At 40.5% G+C, this 16,716-nt stretch overlaps 1 protein-coding gene across 3 annotated transcripts; it reads left to right on the top strand.

Moving 5' to 3' along the window:
* Positions 1-229: 229 nt before the first annotated feature.
* Positions 230-14,974, top strand: LOC115365549 (glycerol-3-phosphate acyltransferase 4). 3 transcript variants are annotated; one of them, XM_030060619.1, is made up of 13 exons: positions 230-371; positions 1,076-1,703; positions 4,736-4,805; positions 4,897-5,197; positions 6,694-6,768; positions 6,914-7,003; positions 10,048-10,141; positions 10,286-10,401; positions 10,588-10,643; positions 10,781-10,866; positions 10,966-11,094; positions 13,187-13,266; positions 13,521-14,974. In XM_030060619.1, the coding sequence occupies exons 2-13, from the start codon at positions 1,536-1,538 to the stop codon at positions 13,627-13,629; spliced, it is 1,374 nt and encodes a 457-aa protein (XP_029916479.1). In that variant the 5' UTR covers positions 230-371; positions 1,076-1,535; the 3' UTR covers positions 13,630-14,974. The 3 variants fall into 3 exon arrangements, with proteins under 3 accessions (XP_029916479.1, XP_029916481.1, XP_029916480.1); XM_030060621.1 differs by lacking the exon at positions 230-371 and adding an exon at positions 540-638; XM_030060620.1 differs by lacking the exon at positions 230-371 and adding an exon at positions 862-941.
* Positions 14,975-16,716: the final 1,742 nt, after the last annotated feature.

Raw genomic sequence — 16,716 nt, 5'->3', positions numbered from 1 at the left:
AAATTAATTCTGGAAACTAAATGAAACTAAACTGAACTGAAAACAAAAAAATAAAAACGAAATTTAAAAAAAAAAAAAAAAAAAAAAAAAATGAAAATACAACACCATAGTAACACTGGTAAGAGTATAAAACGCCTCTTCTTAATTGTAATACCCATGCCATCGCGGATGTAGTTGCGTCTCTCCACCAGCAGGTGTCAGGGCAGAACAGCGTGTGGATGGGGCCAGGGGTTGGACATCCGAAACGTATCATCATCTGCAAACCGCCTGCTGCCCCTTTATCAGTTATCCGCCGGGTGGAGTTTACGGTCCCATGGACAAAGACAAGTGATGGCCAGGGAAACCCAGATGCACGGCGAGACACACTGAAGGTGAGTCAACTCTTCGCTGCATTAAACTGTAGCTTTACTCTTGAGGCTGGCCGGCAAGCCACCGAGCCCATGTTACCAGTCAGGCAGTCAATGCAAGCCTATAAAAATGTAGCTAGCCTGGCAGTCTGCACAGCCGGGCGACTCACTCGAGCTAGCTAACGTTAGCTAGCATCCCAAATTTAGCTTAACGGTAGCTAACCACAAGCTAACTTTAACGTACACTTTCACTTCTGCACAAAGCTGGCTACATCAGGTTTACGATGTAAGGTGAGGGTTTGTTTTGCCGTTACCTGCTTTTGGCTTAACTGAGTGTGTTTAGGTGGCCGCTTGGTAGAGAGGGTGAGATAACAAGGATAAGGCAACGTGTAATTTCGACGAGGATGGAGCCTAGCTGGCCGCTGCATCAGGAGGGATGTGGGGCCTCTCCAGCTCTGTTGTTGTGAACGCAGCCTCGTTGTTAACAATAATTTGTCCTTTCTCCCAAATGTGAAGCATGCATTTTATCCGAGACTGTCTCGCTGTAGCGACATTGGTAACTTGGACGGAACTGATGCTACATAATTGCAATAGGTGAAGATGATAATGCTGCTACATTGTTTTTGTTTGTACACTGTTTGTAACGCGTTTGCTACACAAGTGGTCATAAAGGACAGACTGTGGTGACACGGAGCAGCCTGACCTGTTTTGTTTTGTGTGTCTTTCAGGTCCATGTGACACTGAGCAGCAGAACCCGGGGCCCTTTCCAGTCAAGAGAGCCAACTGCTGTGCTCAACTGTTTTTGTTTCATTGTTTACATATCTTGGACCAGCTGGAGGCTATTCAAAAGGGAGAGGATATCTGCGGCCTTGACTGATGATTGATTTGTTACAATTGCTTTAAAATCTACTTTGTATTTAACATTTAATTCAAGTGCACACTACAAACTGATGGATAGTGAAAACAATACAGTGCTTTGATATTGCCCCAAGAGGGCAACAACAAGATGACCACCTCTGCAAAGATTGAGCCCTTGCTCTGTGTGACAAGAAGTATGATCTCTTAGACATCTTAATGAAGGCTGTGTTCTGACAAGAGACTAGGGCCACTTGGGGCCAAGAGGCCTGCCCTCTCCTCCAGCCTCATTTTCAACTAATTAATAGATCACACCATCCTCCCAACTTCAAGATGGGGCTGTTCTTTGACCCGTTTGACAACTTGCTGTGTATTCTCCTGGGCATCTCCTTCACCGTATGGTTCACCCTACTGCTGGTCTTCATCATTGTGCCTGCCATCTTTGGGGTGTCCTTTGGTATCCGACGTCTCTACATGAAATCATTGTTAAAGATCTTTGAGGTAAGAGCTGGTACCACCACCGTCAAATACTTTCTATTGACTTGATGTACTGAGAGAACACCGAGGAGTGTACCTGCAGTTTGAAGTGATGTCTAAATGATAAATGATACTTTGGAGGACTGTGAATAGTGATCATTTTCCATTGAAGTGCTACACACTATGACTAATGGTCCATTACTGCTGCAGCTCAGTTCAGGTTAAAAGAATGCTCTGTCCCCGGCTGCAGTGACCAAACATCCTGCCTTTCTTCACATTATATCTCACAAAGGCTGTACACATAATTGTGAGAGAACAGACTATATTTGCTGTAGCCGTGCATTTTTTCTTTCTTTTATGCAGCACTAGTCATTTTCAGATTCAGCAAAACACCAACTTTATGTATTAAAAATAATAATAATAAAATGACTCAACAATTACAGCTGTCACAGTAAGAAAAAACTTTTTAATAATGTGCTGGCACCATGGGCTCAGCTGTGGGGCATTACTCTGGTACAGGCTTTACCCTTGTTTGTAGTATCCATGCAATGCTCATTGTATTAACTGGCTGATATAGATTACATAACAGTCAGAGGGACCTTCTTCCCATATTATGTAACCGAAGAAAACAGTGGTACAGACCCTGCCTCTGTCTGTCATCTGTTGATAAATTGCCCCTTAAAAGTGGCATGGCTTTAACAGAGCCTGCAGCAGTGTTTACTGATCGACATTGTTTGCTGTCAAGAAATGAGTTTGTCATGTCTGCGAGCGCAATAGAGTGTTGTTTATTCAAGATTTCAGCATTTACCATCAAATGAGCTATCCACTCTATTGATGTTAAAATTGTTCTGGTCAGAACCAGAGATTGTGATCTTGTCTTTCTTCCACTGCTTCACTAAAGCTGTCATCATTTCCCAGCATGTCCCTCTGAGAACATGATCTTGTGCCAGAAATAAATGGACCAGAGGGAAATTTGAGAGATGTTCTTAGCTCCCGACTGCAGTATAGCTACCATGAGATTTAGAGAAAAGGTAAAGTCACAGTTGCTGCATAGACAGTGTGAAGCAGAGGGCAAGGCAGTGTTTTGGGTTATTAATACTTGAATAAGTCTGCCACTCTGAGCTTATGGTGTCTTTTTAAAATTTGAATATATGTACTTCTGTTGACCCAGAGTGCAGGTATGTAAGAAGCACCTTTTCTGAAAATAGTTCAACACAAGACCCTGTCTGTGTCTTGTCTGTTGGGATTAGTTTTTGCCATGTCACTAATTTTTTCAGTGATTATTATGTTAATGTCAACCCATCAATTTGAAGAAAATAGCTTTATTCCCTGTTCACCTTAGCCCAAAGTATTTGTAGAATGATCCCACACATGCCATGTCATTGCCATTTAGTGGGATTTAAAGAGTAAGAGTCCTCTCCTCCACAGCCAGCTGTGTAGCCACAGGATACCACGGTCCCACTTCACCATGTTCTAGTTCTCTTGTTCAAAGTGGCAGCACTAGTGTCTGCTCCTCGTCTACCAACCCAAAGTAGTAATTAATGTCAACGGCAGCTGCATTTTAATGTGATGACTCAGTAATATTACTTGTCGTGACAAGGTTTAGAGCTAATTGGAAACGAGAGCAAAACAAATTACAGATAGGTTGGGTTAATCAGATCAGTCAAAAGAACATTTATCTGCCCATGGGCCGAAACTCTTGCATCTGCTGAAAGTTAAGGAAACTTACTCTACTTGTAAATGATAGTGTGAGCATTCAGATGAAATACAAATTTTGAAAAATGCCAAGTTTACAGGTGTGGGGTTTGCTATTCCAGCAGCCATATGCTGCAGACAAAGATGCAGTTTACTGTTGAACATTCTTGGCATTTTTTACATGAAGCCCTGGGCAAGTTCCAATCCAAACATGTATGACTAACATTTCTGTCCTGGAGCTACGCTTGTGCGAGTGCAGCTTTGTTGCAGTGTCAGGTGTGATTTCTTATTTGCTTTTCTTTGCAGGTGCATTCACCATTGATTATTTATTTCAGTATTGCTGAGAATTGTAAAGATTGTGTGCTATGGTATGAAACTGTGGTGTCTAAGTGAAACACATTCAGCACCTCCCAGTCCACTTTTTTCCTGATCTTTTTTTTCCCTGCCTGTTGTTGCTATAGCAAAGGGAACACTCTGTTCCTTTTCCTGCCTCTTGAATTCGAGACATTACCTGTTTGTTTATGTCTTGGCATGCACAGTGCACATAAAAGGTTGGGCTTTCACATATCAAAGATCAAGGATGATATCTACTTGGTAGTTGGCAATGCATACAAGACATAATTGTTGTTTTGATAGGAGTTGTTTAGTGCAAGTTTACTCCATGTGTTTCATAAGCCATGTGCACAAGTGTTTCAGGGTGAACTATACCTCTGTGAAGTTAGAATCACTTCCCCTCAGCTGTTTGTTTGTGGCATTGTAAAAAAAAAAAAAAAAACCCTGCGATATCAAGATTGACCATATAACTATATCTATTTTCATGGCCTTACAGTTTAATATGGCAATAATACAATGCAAACCTCTTGCACTTTCACAATATAGGGTGACTGCTCTTTTTTCTCTCTGAACTGCAAGTTCATTTTTTTGCATAACAGATAATTGGGAGCAGCTGTGAGTTAGATGGAATGTGGCTGCATGGGAAAGGTTTTACTCCTAATGTCTATAAGCACAGCAGAGTGCTTTCTAAAGTTAAAAGAAGCTCAGAGGAGACCACGTGGCTTGATGGACTCTTTCTGCAGGCCAACCAATCACAACAAAGGGTTTCATGCTCTAACAGTTTAAACCAAGAATTACCATACTGAAAATGCGCAAATTATTTTTTTCAGATTATTAACATAAAGCGTTTAAGGCAGTACCTTCTAAAAATGGAATATAAGTACTCCGTTATTATTGTTACTGGGGACTATCATAAAGTTACCTTTTGAATTATGAAAAGGTAACGGATGAAAAAAAAGGTCCAGAGTCATAACTTGGCAATGTTTTATGATGCATACATTTTTACATTCTTTTTGCTTTCTTTCTAGTGGGCCACACTGAGGATAGAGAGAGGAGCTAAAGAAAAGAATCACCTCTTGTACAAACCCTACTCAAATGGTAAGATGTGCTGTTAAAGTGTGTGTTAAGTAAATTCGTACAAGAGGCAGCATTCACTGACAACACCCCCTGTGTCTCTGGACCACTCCAGCTATCATTGCCAAGGAGCCCACCTCCTTGGAGGAGGAGATCAAGGAGATCCGGCGAAGCGGCAGCAATCGAGACCTTGACTCAGCCTCTGAGTTTGAGATGTCTGACATCTTCTACTTTGCTCGGCGAGGAGTGGAGAGCATCATGGACGATGAGGTGACCAAGCGCTTCTCTGCCGAGGAGCTGGAGTCCTGGAACCTGCTGACCCGCAGCAACTACAACTTCCATTATATCAGCCTTAGACTGACGGTCCTGTGGGGGCTAGGCGTGCTGATCCGCTATGGCTTCCTGCTGCCTCTCAGGTACCTGCACTACCTCCAAAACCAAAGTTCAAGTGAAACCTAAGACATTTTTTGGTTTGATGTTTAATCTTCCTGGACAAATGGTTAGCAGAATAGTGCCTTATAATTCTGTTGGCATCATATCAAAATTTGACTTTTGTGCTTACACCAGCCCGAGTATCAGTGTTGATTATATAATTATTCCACTGTGTTGTAACACAAGCTACCAGAAGTTTAAATGTATCAAAGGAAAGCTATATTTTTGTTTCTTGCTATCACACAGCCTTTGACAGTAATTCTGATGGGAGGATGAACTAAAATGGCAGAAATGTTTGCTTAGAGTATTATTCACTGTTGCATAACTTCACTGTCTACTGTCATACACTAGAATCAAAATGTTACAGTCGTCAAAATAGATCATAATTTCTGTTAATGCATTGCAAACTTAATCTGCACTGCAAAAAAATAATTTTGTAACCATTTTTTTTCATGCATAAGAATGAGCAGTTTCATCTCTTTCCATCTCTACATTGGTAATTTTCAATCTAAGGCTTGTATCCATTGTATCCATAGGAAAATCGAATCACAGAGAGCCTGACAGCTTCCATAACTAGTCTGTGAACAAAATCAGATTTTTGAGTGTCCAGACCTGTCACTTACTGTGCTCAGGTGTGACTGTAAGATAAAAGTTGCATTGAAATGACAGTTGTAACCAGTGTTGATCTTATCCAAGTGAAAATCTAAAATTCACAGCTATATGCGCATATTTAAAGCTACAGTACTCAACACACTACACATCGCCCACAAAAGTAAAATTAAACATTGGCAAAAGCGATCCACACAGTCAGAGAACCTCATTCAGGGGTGAGCGGTACCCTGGAGTGACACACAAGGGCAGTGAGTCAGGACTACGCCTGCCTGGCTGAGGTCCAGTTGCCAGTGGGGAGACGTATCAGGCCACGACTGCACAGACGCAGACAGCATTCTAGTCTCGTGTCTAGCTGCTACCCTCTCTTACTCAGCTTTAGTCCCATGGAGTATTGGCCTTCGTCACCTCTAGCCTGAAGCCCTCACCTCCTCTAATGTTTCTGTTGATCTAATCCTCACCCAATTTAATCTGTACCATCTACAGCCCTGGATGATTGGTTCGGCCAGATTACAGCAGCCTCTGAGACAGTTTAACCATTGCTAAATATGCCCTCCTGCAGGCTTTGGAGTCTGTTATCAGGGGAGGTGGAGGGCAGAGGGATAGCATGGCACTTTGATAAATATCAGGAATCCCACTCCACTGGATAACATCACTCATGACCTTCGTGCGCTGTTGTTATCTGAATAGTTGGGATCAATTTATGGCTAATGTTTGAGTCTTGTGTTTAAAATACCAGTGAAGAGGATGGACTGTTAGATTTAAATATGTTGATAACACTTGTTTAGCATTTCACAAATGTGCCAAGTTTGTTGCAAGGTTTTCAGGCTGAGCAGTTTGTGTAAGCTGTGTGTCTCTGTCTGTCTGACAGGGTAACCCTTGCCTTCACTGGTGTGGGCCTCCTCGTGTTCCTTACCTCTATCATTGGACTTCTGCCAAATGGAAGGTAGGACTAATGGCAAACTTGTTTTTCATTTATTGAAACATATGGTAGTCTTTGTTATTCAGCTCAGATAGCTGCAGCCAATGATCTTAGATGCCCTTTGTTGCCACAGAAAGTCAGTTCTACTGTTCTATCCTCCTGCTTGTAGGATGAAGAACTTCCTGAGTGAGAAGGTCCATTTGATGTGCTACAGAATATGTGTCAGAGCTCTGACTGCCATAATCACCTACCATGACCGGTAAGGAGACCTAACATAGCAATACTTGTTTTTGCTATACTAAACTGTTTATTGGTAACAAGATGAGAGTCCTATTTAGTAAGGGGTAAGATGGAAAGGGTGGATGTATTACATGTGGGAGAATCAGTGCTTGCCTTGGTTAGCTCTGAAAGGGTGTTTGTAAATAAGGGAGTGATTAATGTGTACTAATTAAATGAGATTCATATCAGTCTGACTGTTGGAAATTAAATAGTCAGAAATGCTATTAGCAATGCTATCAACAGTGATATTGAAAAAATGCCCATAACAGCCACAGCAGTGGCACGAAATATGAATCCACCAATGTCACTGTCTTTTGGTCACCAAATAAATCATTCAACAATATAAGTCAATCAGTCGATCAGTGGAAAGGCTGAAAGGCTTAAAGGAAGGACTGCTGTTCCAAAGACAGTTTTGATATATCATTAGGGTGTCTAATGGCATAGTTCTAAGATCACAGTAAATGCAAAATATATTTTAATGTAAATGGTTTTCATGTCTCCTAATCGCCCTCTTATTTAGTGTCATTAATTGACAGAAGAGCTGGAACTAGTTGTACCTGCTCTCAGAGCTCGCTGCTGCTCCAAGTAGTAGCCTACATGTGAACTCTGATCCAGGAAAGACTGCCTTCAGATACTGTGTCCCAAAACAATGAATAATCTCCAGAGCTCACTGATGCTGTATGTGCTGGTTAACCTAGATCATTTTAAAAATGTACTTCTACAATCATACCTTGATTTGAAAGCAATTGGTTTTCATTAGTATTTTTGTATATTTGTCATTTTAGCTTGTAATTTCTGTTTGACTAATAATTCTTGCTTTGTAACTACAAGAAACCAGACTCAGTGCCTCAGTGTGGTTTTGCATTGAAATAAATGTTAACTCATTTAAATTCAGAACAAAGGTTTTTTGACCGTGCGAAGCTGACTGTCATTAAGCTACATGCTGAAATTTTGCCAGTTGGTCTCAAAATAATTGACTACATCTTTTCTTTCTCTGGAGAAAAGAATGTAGCTTCATTTCGCTGTGTTTAAAAATCAAATGCTCTGTACCTCTGCATATGTAGGCGACTAGGCAGCTATTCAAGTCCTGATTGCCGCCATTAATGCACAAAGACAAGATCTTCCAGATGTCACCTGGATAATTAAAGGGTGTGATCTATTTGTCTATTTATTTCGAGCTAACTCACTTCTAACATAATAAGTTATCTTATGATGCCACACCCTCGGCTAACAGGAAGAGCTAATGAGATGCATTAATCAAAAAGGTTGTCAGAAAAGGACTGATGCTCTTTGTTATTGATAATAATCAAACCTAGCAAATTTCACTTGGGCTGTACTTTAGTCTGCACTGATGTTCCTTTTTCTGTCTAAGGAGCGACCAAGGAATTTTGCCAGTTTGCCAGTTGCATCACTTTTGCAGTTGGCAAACTTGCAAAACTGCAATGCAAGATGAGATGGTGCAAGAGCCATTCTTCAAATTGAGAGCCAGTCAAATTGTAACCTTCTGTTCCATGAGGTCCCATTGTCCCACTTTTTCTAAGATAATTTTTTGCAAAACTCTTGGCGTGAGCAGAGATTTGACTGTGTGAGATTACACAATGACAGATGGGTTCCTCTCTGGAGAATAGAAGCCAATGTGTGCTGTCAGTTGTCGTGTGAGAGTTGACTGTGAGTGTGAGAGCGAGGTTGCTCAAGGCTAGTCGCTGACTGTCCACATTCTCATTCATTGCACCAGGCACTGGTGCAATGAAGCCTGGCTGAAGCCTTTTAATCAGTACTGCTTAATCATTCCTACTTTGTCACACACAGCCACCAAATTTCAGCAGACTGTTTACAAACACAGGTGTCAGTATGAATGGAACCAAAATAGTGCACATTTGTGATCATCTGCTGTCATGTATTGATCCAGTGGGACAGTCGTAGTCAGGGTTTTGAACTTTTGGTTTGACCTGGGCTGAGTGAGTCTCATTGAGGAATATGAAAAAGGAGAGCGCTCTTCTGTGAAGGGGTGGGACATGCAGCAGGAAGTAGAGCAGGAAGCTGCTGCATGGTATTTTTGCCCATAAACGGAAACCTTTAACAATATCTGGTATCTTGTGTTTTGCTTGACTCTTTGTTTAAGTTTTAAATCACACATAGGAACCGTCACATCAGAGCTTGTAATGGCAGAATGGGATCTATGAAGTTACTGACTTATATTCAGACACATTTTAAAATATGGAAGTCTAAGGGTTTTGTTTGTTTGTTTGCCTGTACTCAAATGTTGTGGTGCCAGCCATAACCACAAAATGTGTCAAGCTTGGGTCTAAACTGCGTATTGAACTGCAAGAGAGCACCAGACAAAAACAGTTTTCTGATCGTTCCTGACAATGAAAGAGTTAAATTAAGTTAAAGAAATGTTTCAAAGGGATGAACATCATCTTTAGTTTAGACAACAAATGACATGTAAATGCCAACTAGTATGTCAAAACAGTCATATCACACTGTCTTCATTTTTAATGGTTTGAACAGCAAACTAAACAAAGCACACAGTCTTCAGGGTGTTTTCTGTACGTCTGCCATCAAGGTCTAGGCCCGTTGGACCATGTATTCCTCTCTGCTCTGAGAGGGGCTAAAAATACACAAGTGATTTAGAAAGTGTTGTGCTCGCTGTCTTTTTTCAGATCAGTAACTCTACCCTTGGAATGTGTGCTATGAGTAATAAGTCAAACATGCTTGGGGGGTCAAACCTTTAACATAGACTCTATGGGTTGCTTTATTTCTCCTAAGATCTTTACAGTGGTCCAGGAAAAAAGTAATGGATCTGTGTGATGCTTTGTCCATATATGAGCACAGATTTTGCTTTGTTTTTATCTCATATTTCCACATTGTTTGTTGTAAGTGTATTTCATCTTGAGATGTTGGGCTTCCGAGCTCCTACTTCCACTGACACCCACTCCCTGATTTTTATGTCTTTACTGTATATTCTCCAGAAGTATCAGTATGATATATAAATTAACAGTCCTCCTGTCGCCATCTTATCAGTGAGAATAAACCCAAGAATGGAGGAATCTGTGTTGCCAACCACACTTCCCCCATCGATGTCATCATCTTGGCCAGCGATGGCTGCTATGCAATGGTAAGTGTCCCACTACCCAGCAGCAGGCCAACAAAACACTGACAGTGGTCACTTTTTCCAGCGCAGCTGCTTGATTGCTGCGATGACATCTCTCCTGATATAGATGTGCTATTATTTCCTTCTATTTGTGCATTCGTGGATCAGGTTGGCCAAATCCATGGTGGCTTGATGGGGGTCATTCAGAGGTCCATGGTCAAGGCCTGCCCACACATTTGGTTTGAACGCTCAGAAGTCAAAGACCGACATCTAGTGGCCAAAAGGTAGTATTACAGACTGGGTTGCATTTTTTTTTTTTTTTTTTTTTTAATTTGCAATACATGTAAAAGACTTTATTTTATTTTGAAACATTAAATTTAAAAGTTGCTCCATTGGAATTTGGTTTTGTGTAAATTTGTGCAACATTAGATTTTCCATTACTAATGGAGTGTGTATTTCCTGTGTTACAGATTGAGTGACCATGTGGAAGATAAATCTAAATTGCCAATTCTGATTTTCCCAGAAGGTGATTTTAACCTTTGATATGTCACAGAAAGTATAAATGCATTGAACTATATAATTTAAAAATGTGTTAAAGCCACACAAACTTCAGTTTGATGTTTTTTTCCCCCTTACTGTTCCTGTTACATCCCTAACATCCAGGTACCTGCATCAACAACACGTCAGTTATGATGTTCAAGAAGGGCAGCTTTGAGATTGGTTCAACAGTCTACCCTGTGGCTATTAAGGTGACAGTGATGTCCTTCTTACACATGGCATGTTCCATTTTTTTCTTTTAAATCCACCCATGTATTAATATGTCATTCTGGTATGTTTGATGTCTACAGTATGACCCCCGGTTTGGAGATGCTTTTTGGAACAGCAGCAAGTTTGGGATGGTCAACTATCTGTTACGCATGATGAGCAGCTGGGCCATCGTCTGCAGTGTGTGGTACCTTCCTCCCATGTGCAGAGAGGTGAGATAGCTTTTTTTCAATCATCAAAACACATATAAAGAAAATGACATTAATGAACCTTGTGACCCAAAATTATGAATGCTCCAGTTCCTGATTACACCTTTAGTTAGAAATGACAAATTAGGGTGGCCCTCAAACTTATACTTTTGAGTATTTATGTTGTATCAGAAGAGATTCCTGTTAGAATACAAAAGCATGGCATTTATTTTGGTATTTGTGCACCTGGCTTGCTCATGAGGTTGGGATTGTTTGAGTAATCCTAATGTTTCCCAGTATTTGCATCTAAGGATGCAAAATCTACTTGCTTTGAGTGAGGTTTCAAATGAGAGTTCACTTTCATTAAGATTTAAAGGTTAGATGGCTTGTCATCCAAGATGCAAGTTAATGATATACAAAGTAACAAAATGAGAGAATGGAAAGGTTGTTTCCAATTTTGAAACTGCACTTTGTTTGGCTACAATTGTTTTAAAATCCTGATTTAATCAGACTGTGGCATTTCTCTAATAATAATCACAGAATTGTTAGACAAAGCATGAATCCTTATGTATATAAACTCTTATTCATTGCTCACACTGTAAGGAACAAGGAGTAAGTTGATTGAAATGTAATCAGCAGCACACAGGTGCAGAATAACAGAAAAGGGGCGAGGGCATCCACCCCTTTTCACAACAAAGACCACATGATACCGGGCAGTGAGCTGCCTTAGCGCTCTGGCCATTTTCGGCCTTTTTGATGACGAAAGTAGAGAAAGGGCAATTATTCACTTTCTAAATGTCAGAGTTGGATGAACACAGTGAGCTGTGATTTGTTCAGTCCTTGGAGCTGCTCTGTCCTTTGATCACATTTTCCACTTGATGCTTGGGATGGAAATTACACACAAACTAGAAAAGATAGTGGAAAGGTTACCCTGCTCTCAGAAATAGTCGTCGTAGTAGTTTATCGATCCCACAGTGGTAAATTAATATATTGCTGATAAACTGCAACTGAAGATAACAAATAAACACAATATAGCACACTTGGGGCACTGCTTGCATAACTAGAGCTGACTATTCTAGCAGTGTTCAGTCAACAGTGATAATCATGACCTGGATGCAGAGCAAACCGAGAGCAGTATGACGAGCACTAGCAGTGGTTGCAGAAGTAATGGCAAAACCAGCCAACCAGTCTTCTCCCCTCAGCAAATCCTGAAGGAACCAGAAGTGTGTTAATGTGCTCTGTAAATTCAGCATGGCAAAAAATCAATATACAACAACATAGTCCCTCCATTTTCTTCCTTTTATTTTGTGGCACCACATAAAGAGCCCTTGATCTGGTTATTCACATTAAACCAATTATTAGTTTGCATGTAAGCGTATATCTTCATGTACTAAATAATCCAGCTGTTGGCCTTCTTCTGAATAAGACAATATTCTGATTAAGCTGTTTACACGGGTTGCTTATACAACTGTTCCTTTCATATTCCTGTTCACATACTAGCAAGCTGAGCAGATTCAGCCTCAGTCCATCAGGCACTATTTAAGACACCTCATACTACATCAGACACTAGAGTTTCTCTTCTGTGTTCAACTTGCTTTCTATTATGTTGACACCAGGCTACACCCTGTGGCTGTTGTCTCACACATCTTGAAAACATTGTGCTTCAAGCCACCCTTTTCATTTAGCTATACAAGATAGTAGATACAGCAAGACAGCTAGTGCAGTTTTATCACTTGTATGTGTCACAAACTGCTGCAGAAACTCCAATAGAAAGTCAGTGTGATTCAAGTTGTATACATGACTAAAATACTCACTAGGGTAACCCAAATGCATTGAGAATAGCTTAAAAGTGTTGCTTGCTCTAAAAAAGAGCTTATTCTGGTTATGGTAATCATAAAATGTGATTTACATGGACATTTCCTACTACATTTATCTTAATTGTAAATGTAGGAATATTAACCCTGGGAGATTACTGCTTTAAATGATCAAATTTGATAGATGTTGTTATTAGCTGTACTGTTTCTCAAAGATTATGTGTGTTTTCACTGTGTATTTGATCTTCAAGTCAGTATGGTCACTGGTGTCATATCTATGATTTTTCTCTTGTTGTGAATAGGAGGGGGAGGACGCTGTGCAGTTTGCCAATCGTGTAAAAGCAGCCATAGCCAGGCAAGGTGGCCTGGTCGACCTCCTGTGGTAAGACATACCGCTTATATAAATAAAAGATTTACTGTCCTGTGAATTCCTATGTGGATGGCTCTGAGGTACTGTATATGCCGCCTGTCAACTCTGTTGCATTGTCAAGCACTAATGCTAAACTCTGACATTGTGTTATTTGCTGATATTGATACATTTTTGCAGATACTCTCTAAAACCAGCTGTAGATGACGACATAACTCCATCATTTGCTACCAGATACATTGTTCTCACACACTCAAACTCTTTTGTAGGGACGGAGGTTTGAAGCGAGGGAAGGTAAAAGATACCTTTAAAGAAGAACAGCAGAAGCTGTACAGCAAAATGCTTGTGGGAACCCAAGAGGACCGCAGTCGCTCCTGAAGAAGCTGTATGGAGACGGACTGGCTCAGAGACCCACTTGGGCACCACTGAATAAGAAGGCAGTACGCGCTACTCCCTCCCTGTTGGAGTTACTGGACTGGAAAACTCCCTCTCTGATGTCAACAATACTCCATTTGGCTTCCTCAGTCACTGCCTCAGCCTGGCATGTTCAGTTCGCATCGCTGTTACGGATCGTTCTGAGTCTCATGTCCTTTACTGGAATGGTTCGACACAGGCCTGGCTTGTAATAGAATGGAAAATAAGGTGCACACGGAAATGGTGTGCTGTCTTCCTTGGTGGCAGTTTTTTTTTAAGGGAAAATGTATCTAATGTCTGTCATTGAGTTCTTGTCTTCGGTAGTTTAACCTTTTTAAGTTTTGTTTTACTATCACATTGTGTTAAAGTTACAGACCCGACTCGACCTCACAAGTGAGACAGAGTTTTGTAGATACAGCTAGTTTTTGTTCTAAAGGGCAAACTCTGCGACTTGAGTAGGGATAACTGGCTTGTATCCAACATGACCTAGGGCACAGTGCCACATTTTGTTACATTTCAAATATTTGTATTGGCTTCTCCAAGGGAATATCCTTCTATTTTAAGCTTTGTGTTTTACAGTAAACCTTGGATCTATATGTGGTCAATATATGAATTACTTTTCAGATGAGCTCTGTTATCTTTGTTTCTGTGCTATTTTCCATGGAATGTGTAAATCAGCACGTTATGAAGTGGAAATTGTGCAGCCACAGTTACTGTGATCGGGGGTTTTTTGGATTGTGACTGATTTTTCACGTCCCAGATAATATGCAACATAATTTTAACTTACAGTCCATTCCTTTACAAGAATTTAAGGATTTGGGGATTTTCTCAGCATTGTCTCTTGAGACCCCTGGTATACATGTAGAGAATTAGGATCATGATCATCACAGTTAGTCTCCAGACTAAAAGATGTTTGTAATTACAAACAGCTGATAAGTCATCCTCATATTAATACACTCCCTAACAGGCTTCTCTTCATGTTTTCATCAGATTCATGCTCACTGCAGGGACCATCTTGCCAAAATTCACTTAAAGTGACCTCTAAAAGCTATCATTTATTTTTGACTTTTTTTTTTTTTTTCCCCAACGATGATCTCTCTCCTGCTTGCTTGCTCAAGGAGGCACCAGGGAGAGACAGAGTGCAGCTGTAGTTTTGGACTCCTTGTAGTTCAGGAAGATGGTGGACAGCCTTTGCTGTTTTCTCCCTAAAGGGGCTCTCTTCCCCCCCTAGACTTTGCTGTATCAGGGACAGTCATTTAGGTAGTGTCAAATCTGTTCACCAAAATAAAAATTCAAGAATGTGACTCAATCTGCGCCTCTGTCTATTCTTGGAAATACCATTCACACGAGTGCATGTCATCTCTTTTGTTTTCTTTAGATGTAGGCACAAGAAGTTCTTAAGACTTGTCTTGGAGAAATGTTTGAAGTAAGTAGCCAATTTACCAGTAAACAAAGCAGAGAAAATGTGGCTGGGTGGGATTTCTGAACAGCAGTACATATTATTCTGTAATACCACAGCACTACTGGAATCTAGTCACAGGGGTAAAAGTAGCCTACAGTTTTTAGTCACCATGGTAAAAGTAGTTGACTGTTTTTAGGTACATGCGTAAGTGTTTTTCTAGGAAATTTCATAGGTTGTCACTTTTTTTTTTTTTTAAACCTACATACAAACTCAGCTCATAAACCTGATTTCACTTTAAAAGAAAGTGTGCAAGCAGAGAACTGGAGCACTGACCTCTGAACTTAAGTCTGGAAGGATTTATTTCATAAGTTAATACCTGTTCTAAATGATATTTGGCATTTAGATTTAGTCTATTAAGTACTTTGAACAACAAGTACTTCACTGAAGGCTTAACAACTATTAATTGTACGGCTGACTCTGCCACTTTTCAGCTGAGGATTTTGTGTACTTCCGCGTTCAGAATATATTAGTTTCATTTTTTCACAATTGCAGTTTCATAAATTGATGATGATGGTATATCCCAGCATTTCTAGTCTAAGTAAGCAGTACTTCCAGCAGTGCTTTTCTTGGCTCCTCTAGCAGGACTTGGAGCCCACTTACCCACATTGCCGCAACACTTCCTGTCTGATTTATTGACCAGTGGGCAGCGAGCCAGCCAGCTCAGTTTGGGGTGAACTTTCAGAGCTTTCTTTTAGAGCTTCTTATGTTTTGTATATTGATTCACTACATGATCATAAACCCAAAAACAAGTTGTCCACCTCAGATGATTTTTCAGTGGATGTTAAATATTGTCCATCCTTTTGCCTCATCCAAAACCCAGGTTACTCTTGGCTGCAACCAACCGCCTCATTCGCCTTTCAGAGTTGTTTCCCCTTTAGGTGGCTTTGTTTTTCCAACTGCTGATGGACAGGGCAACATTCTTTTTGCCTCCTTGTGTTGCAATAGTTTCAAATGGATCTATTGACGTGGCTGAATAAAGCACACAATGCTCAAAGGAGGAGTAAGAGGAAGCAGGGAGAAGACCTCAAAAGGCTGGTTGTGTAAACCATGCCATGGCTGAGCAGCTCACTAACAGCACTATGGAGAGCCAGAGTCAAACCTCCAGCCGCCTCTGCTTTGTCCCGGGCTGCTGCTGGGGACACCCACACAGCTCCAGAGGAAGGTGACGGATAGAGGAACAAGTATATAAATAAACACATTAAGGTATTATATCTCTGCGTAGAGAAAACACCACTGTGGATGTCTTGTTAAATTGCATAATGAGATATCCTATTGCTGTATGGATGACTGGAAGATGGGAAAAGCATCGTTCTGTAGAAAATGAGCATTAACAATAAGTTTATGTAGCACACTGACATTGTATTGTTGGTGCAAGTCAAGAGCAGTAAATGGGCTGTGCTGTTGCTTAGGTGATAGTAGTGATTGATGATGAGAACACACAAGGCACCCCACACATAAAGACAAATACTCTGCTTTTACTCTTAATAGTTAATGTCCACATAAAACATCAAGGACAACAAATTATTACAGAGGAAATTCTAACTATACAACTGAATTAAACAAATACATAACCCAAAATATGACTGTGA

Source organism: Myripristis murdjan, chromosome 9 (assembly GCF_902150065.1).
Source record: "Myripristis murdjan chromosome 9, fMyrMur1.1, whole genome shotgun sequence".
In the NCBI taxonomy this organism is placed as follows: Eukaryota; Metazoa; Chordata; class Actinopteri; order Holocentriformes; family Holocentridae; genus Myripristis; species Myripristis murdjan.
The sequence above is the reverse complement of the archived record's forward strand: the minus strand, read 5'-3'. Positions and strand labels throughout refer to the sequence as shown.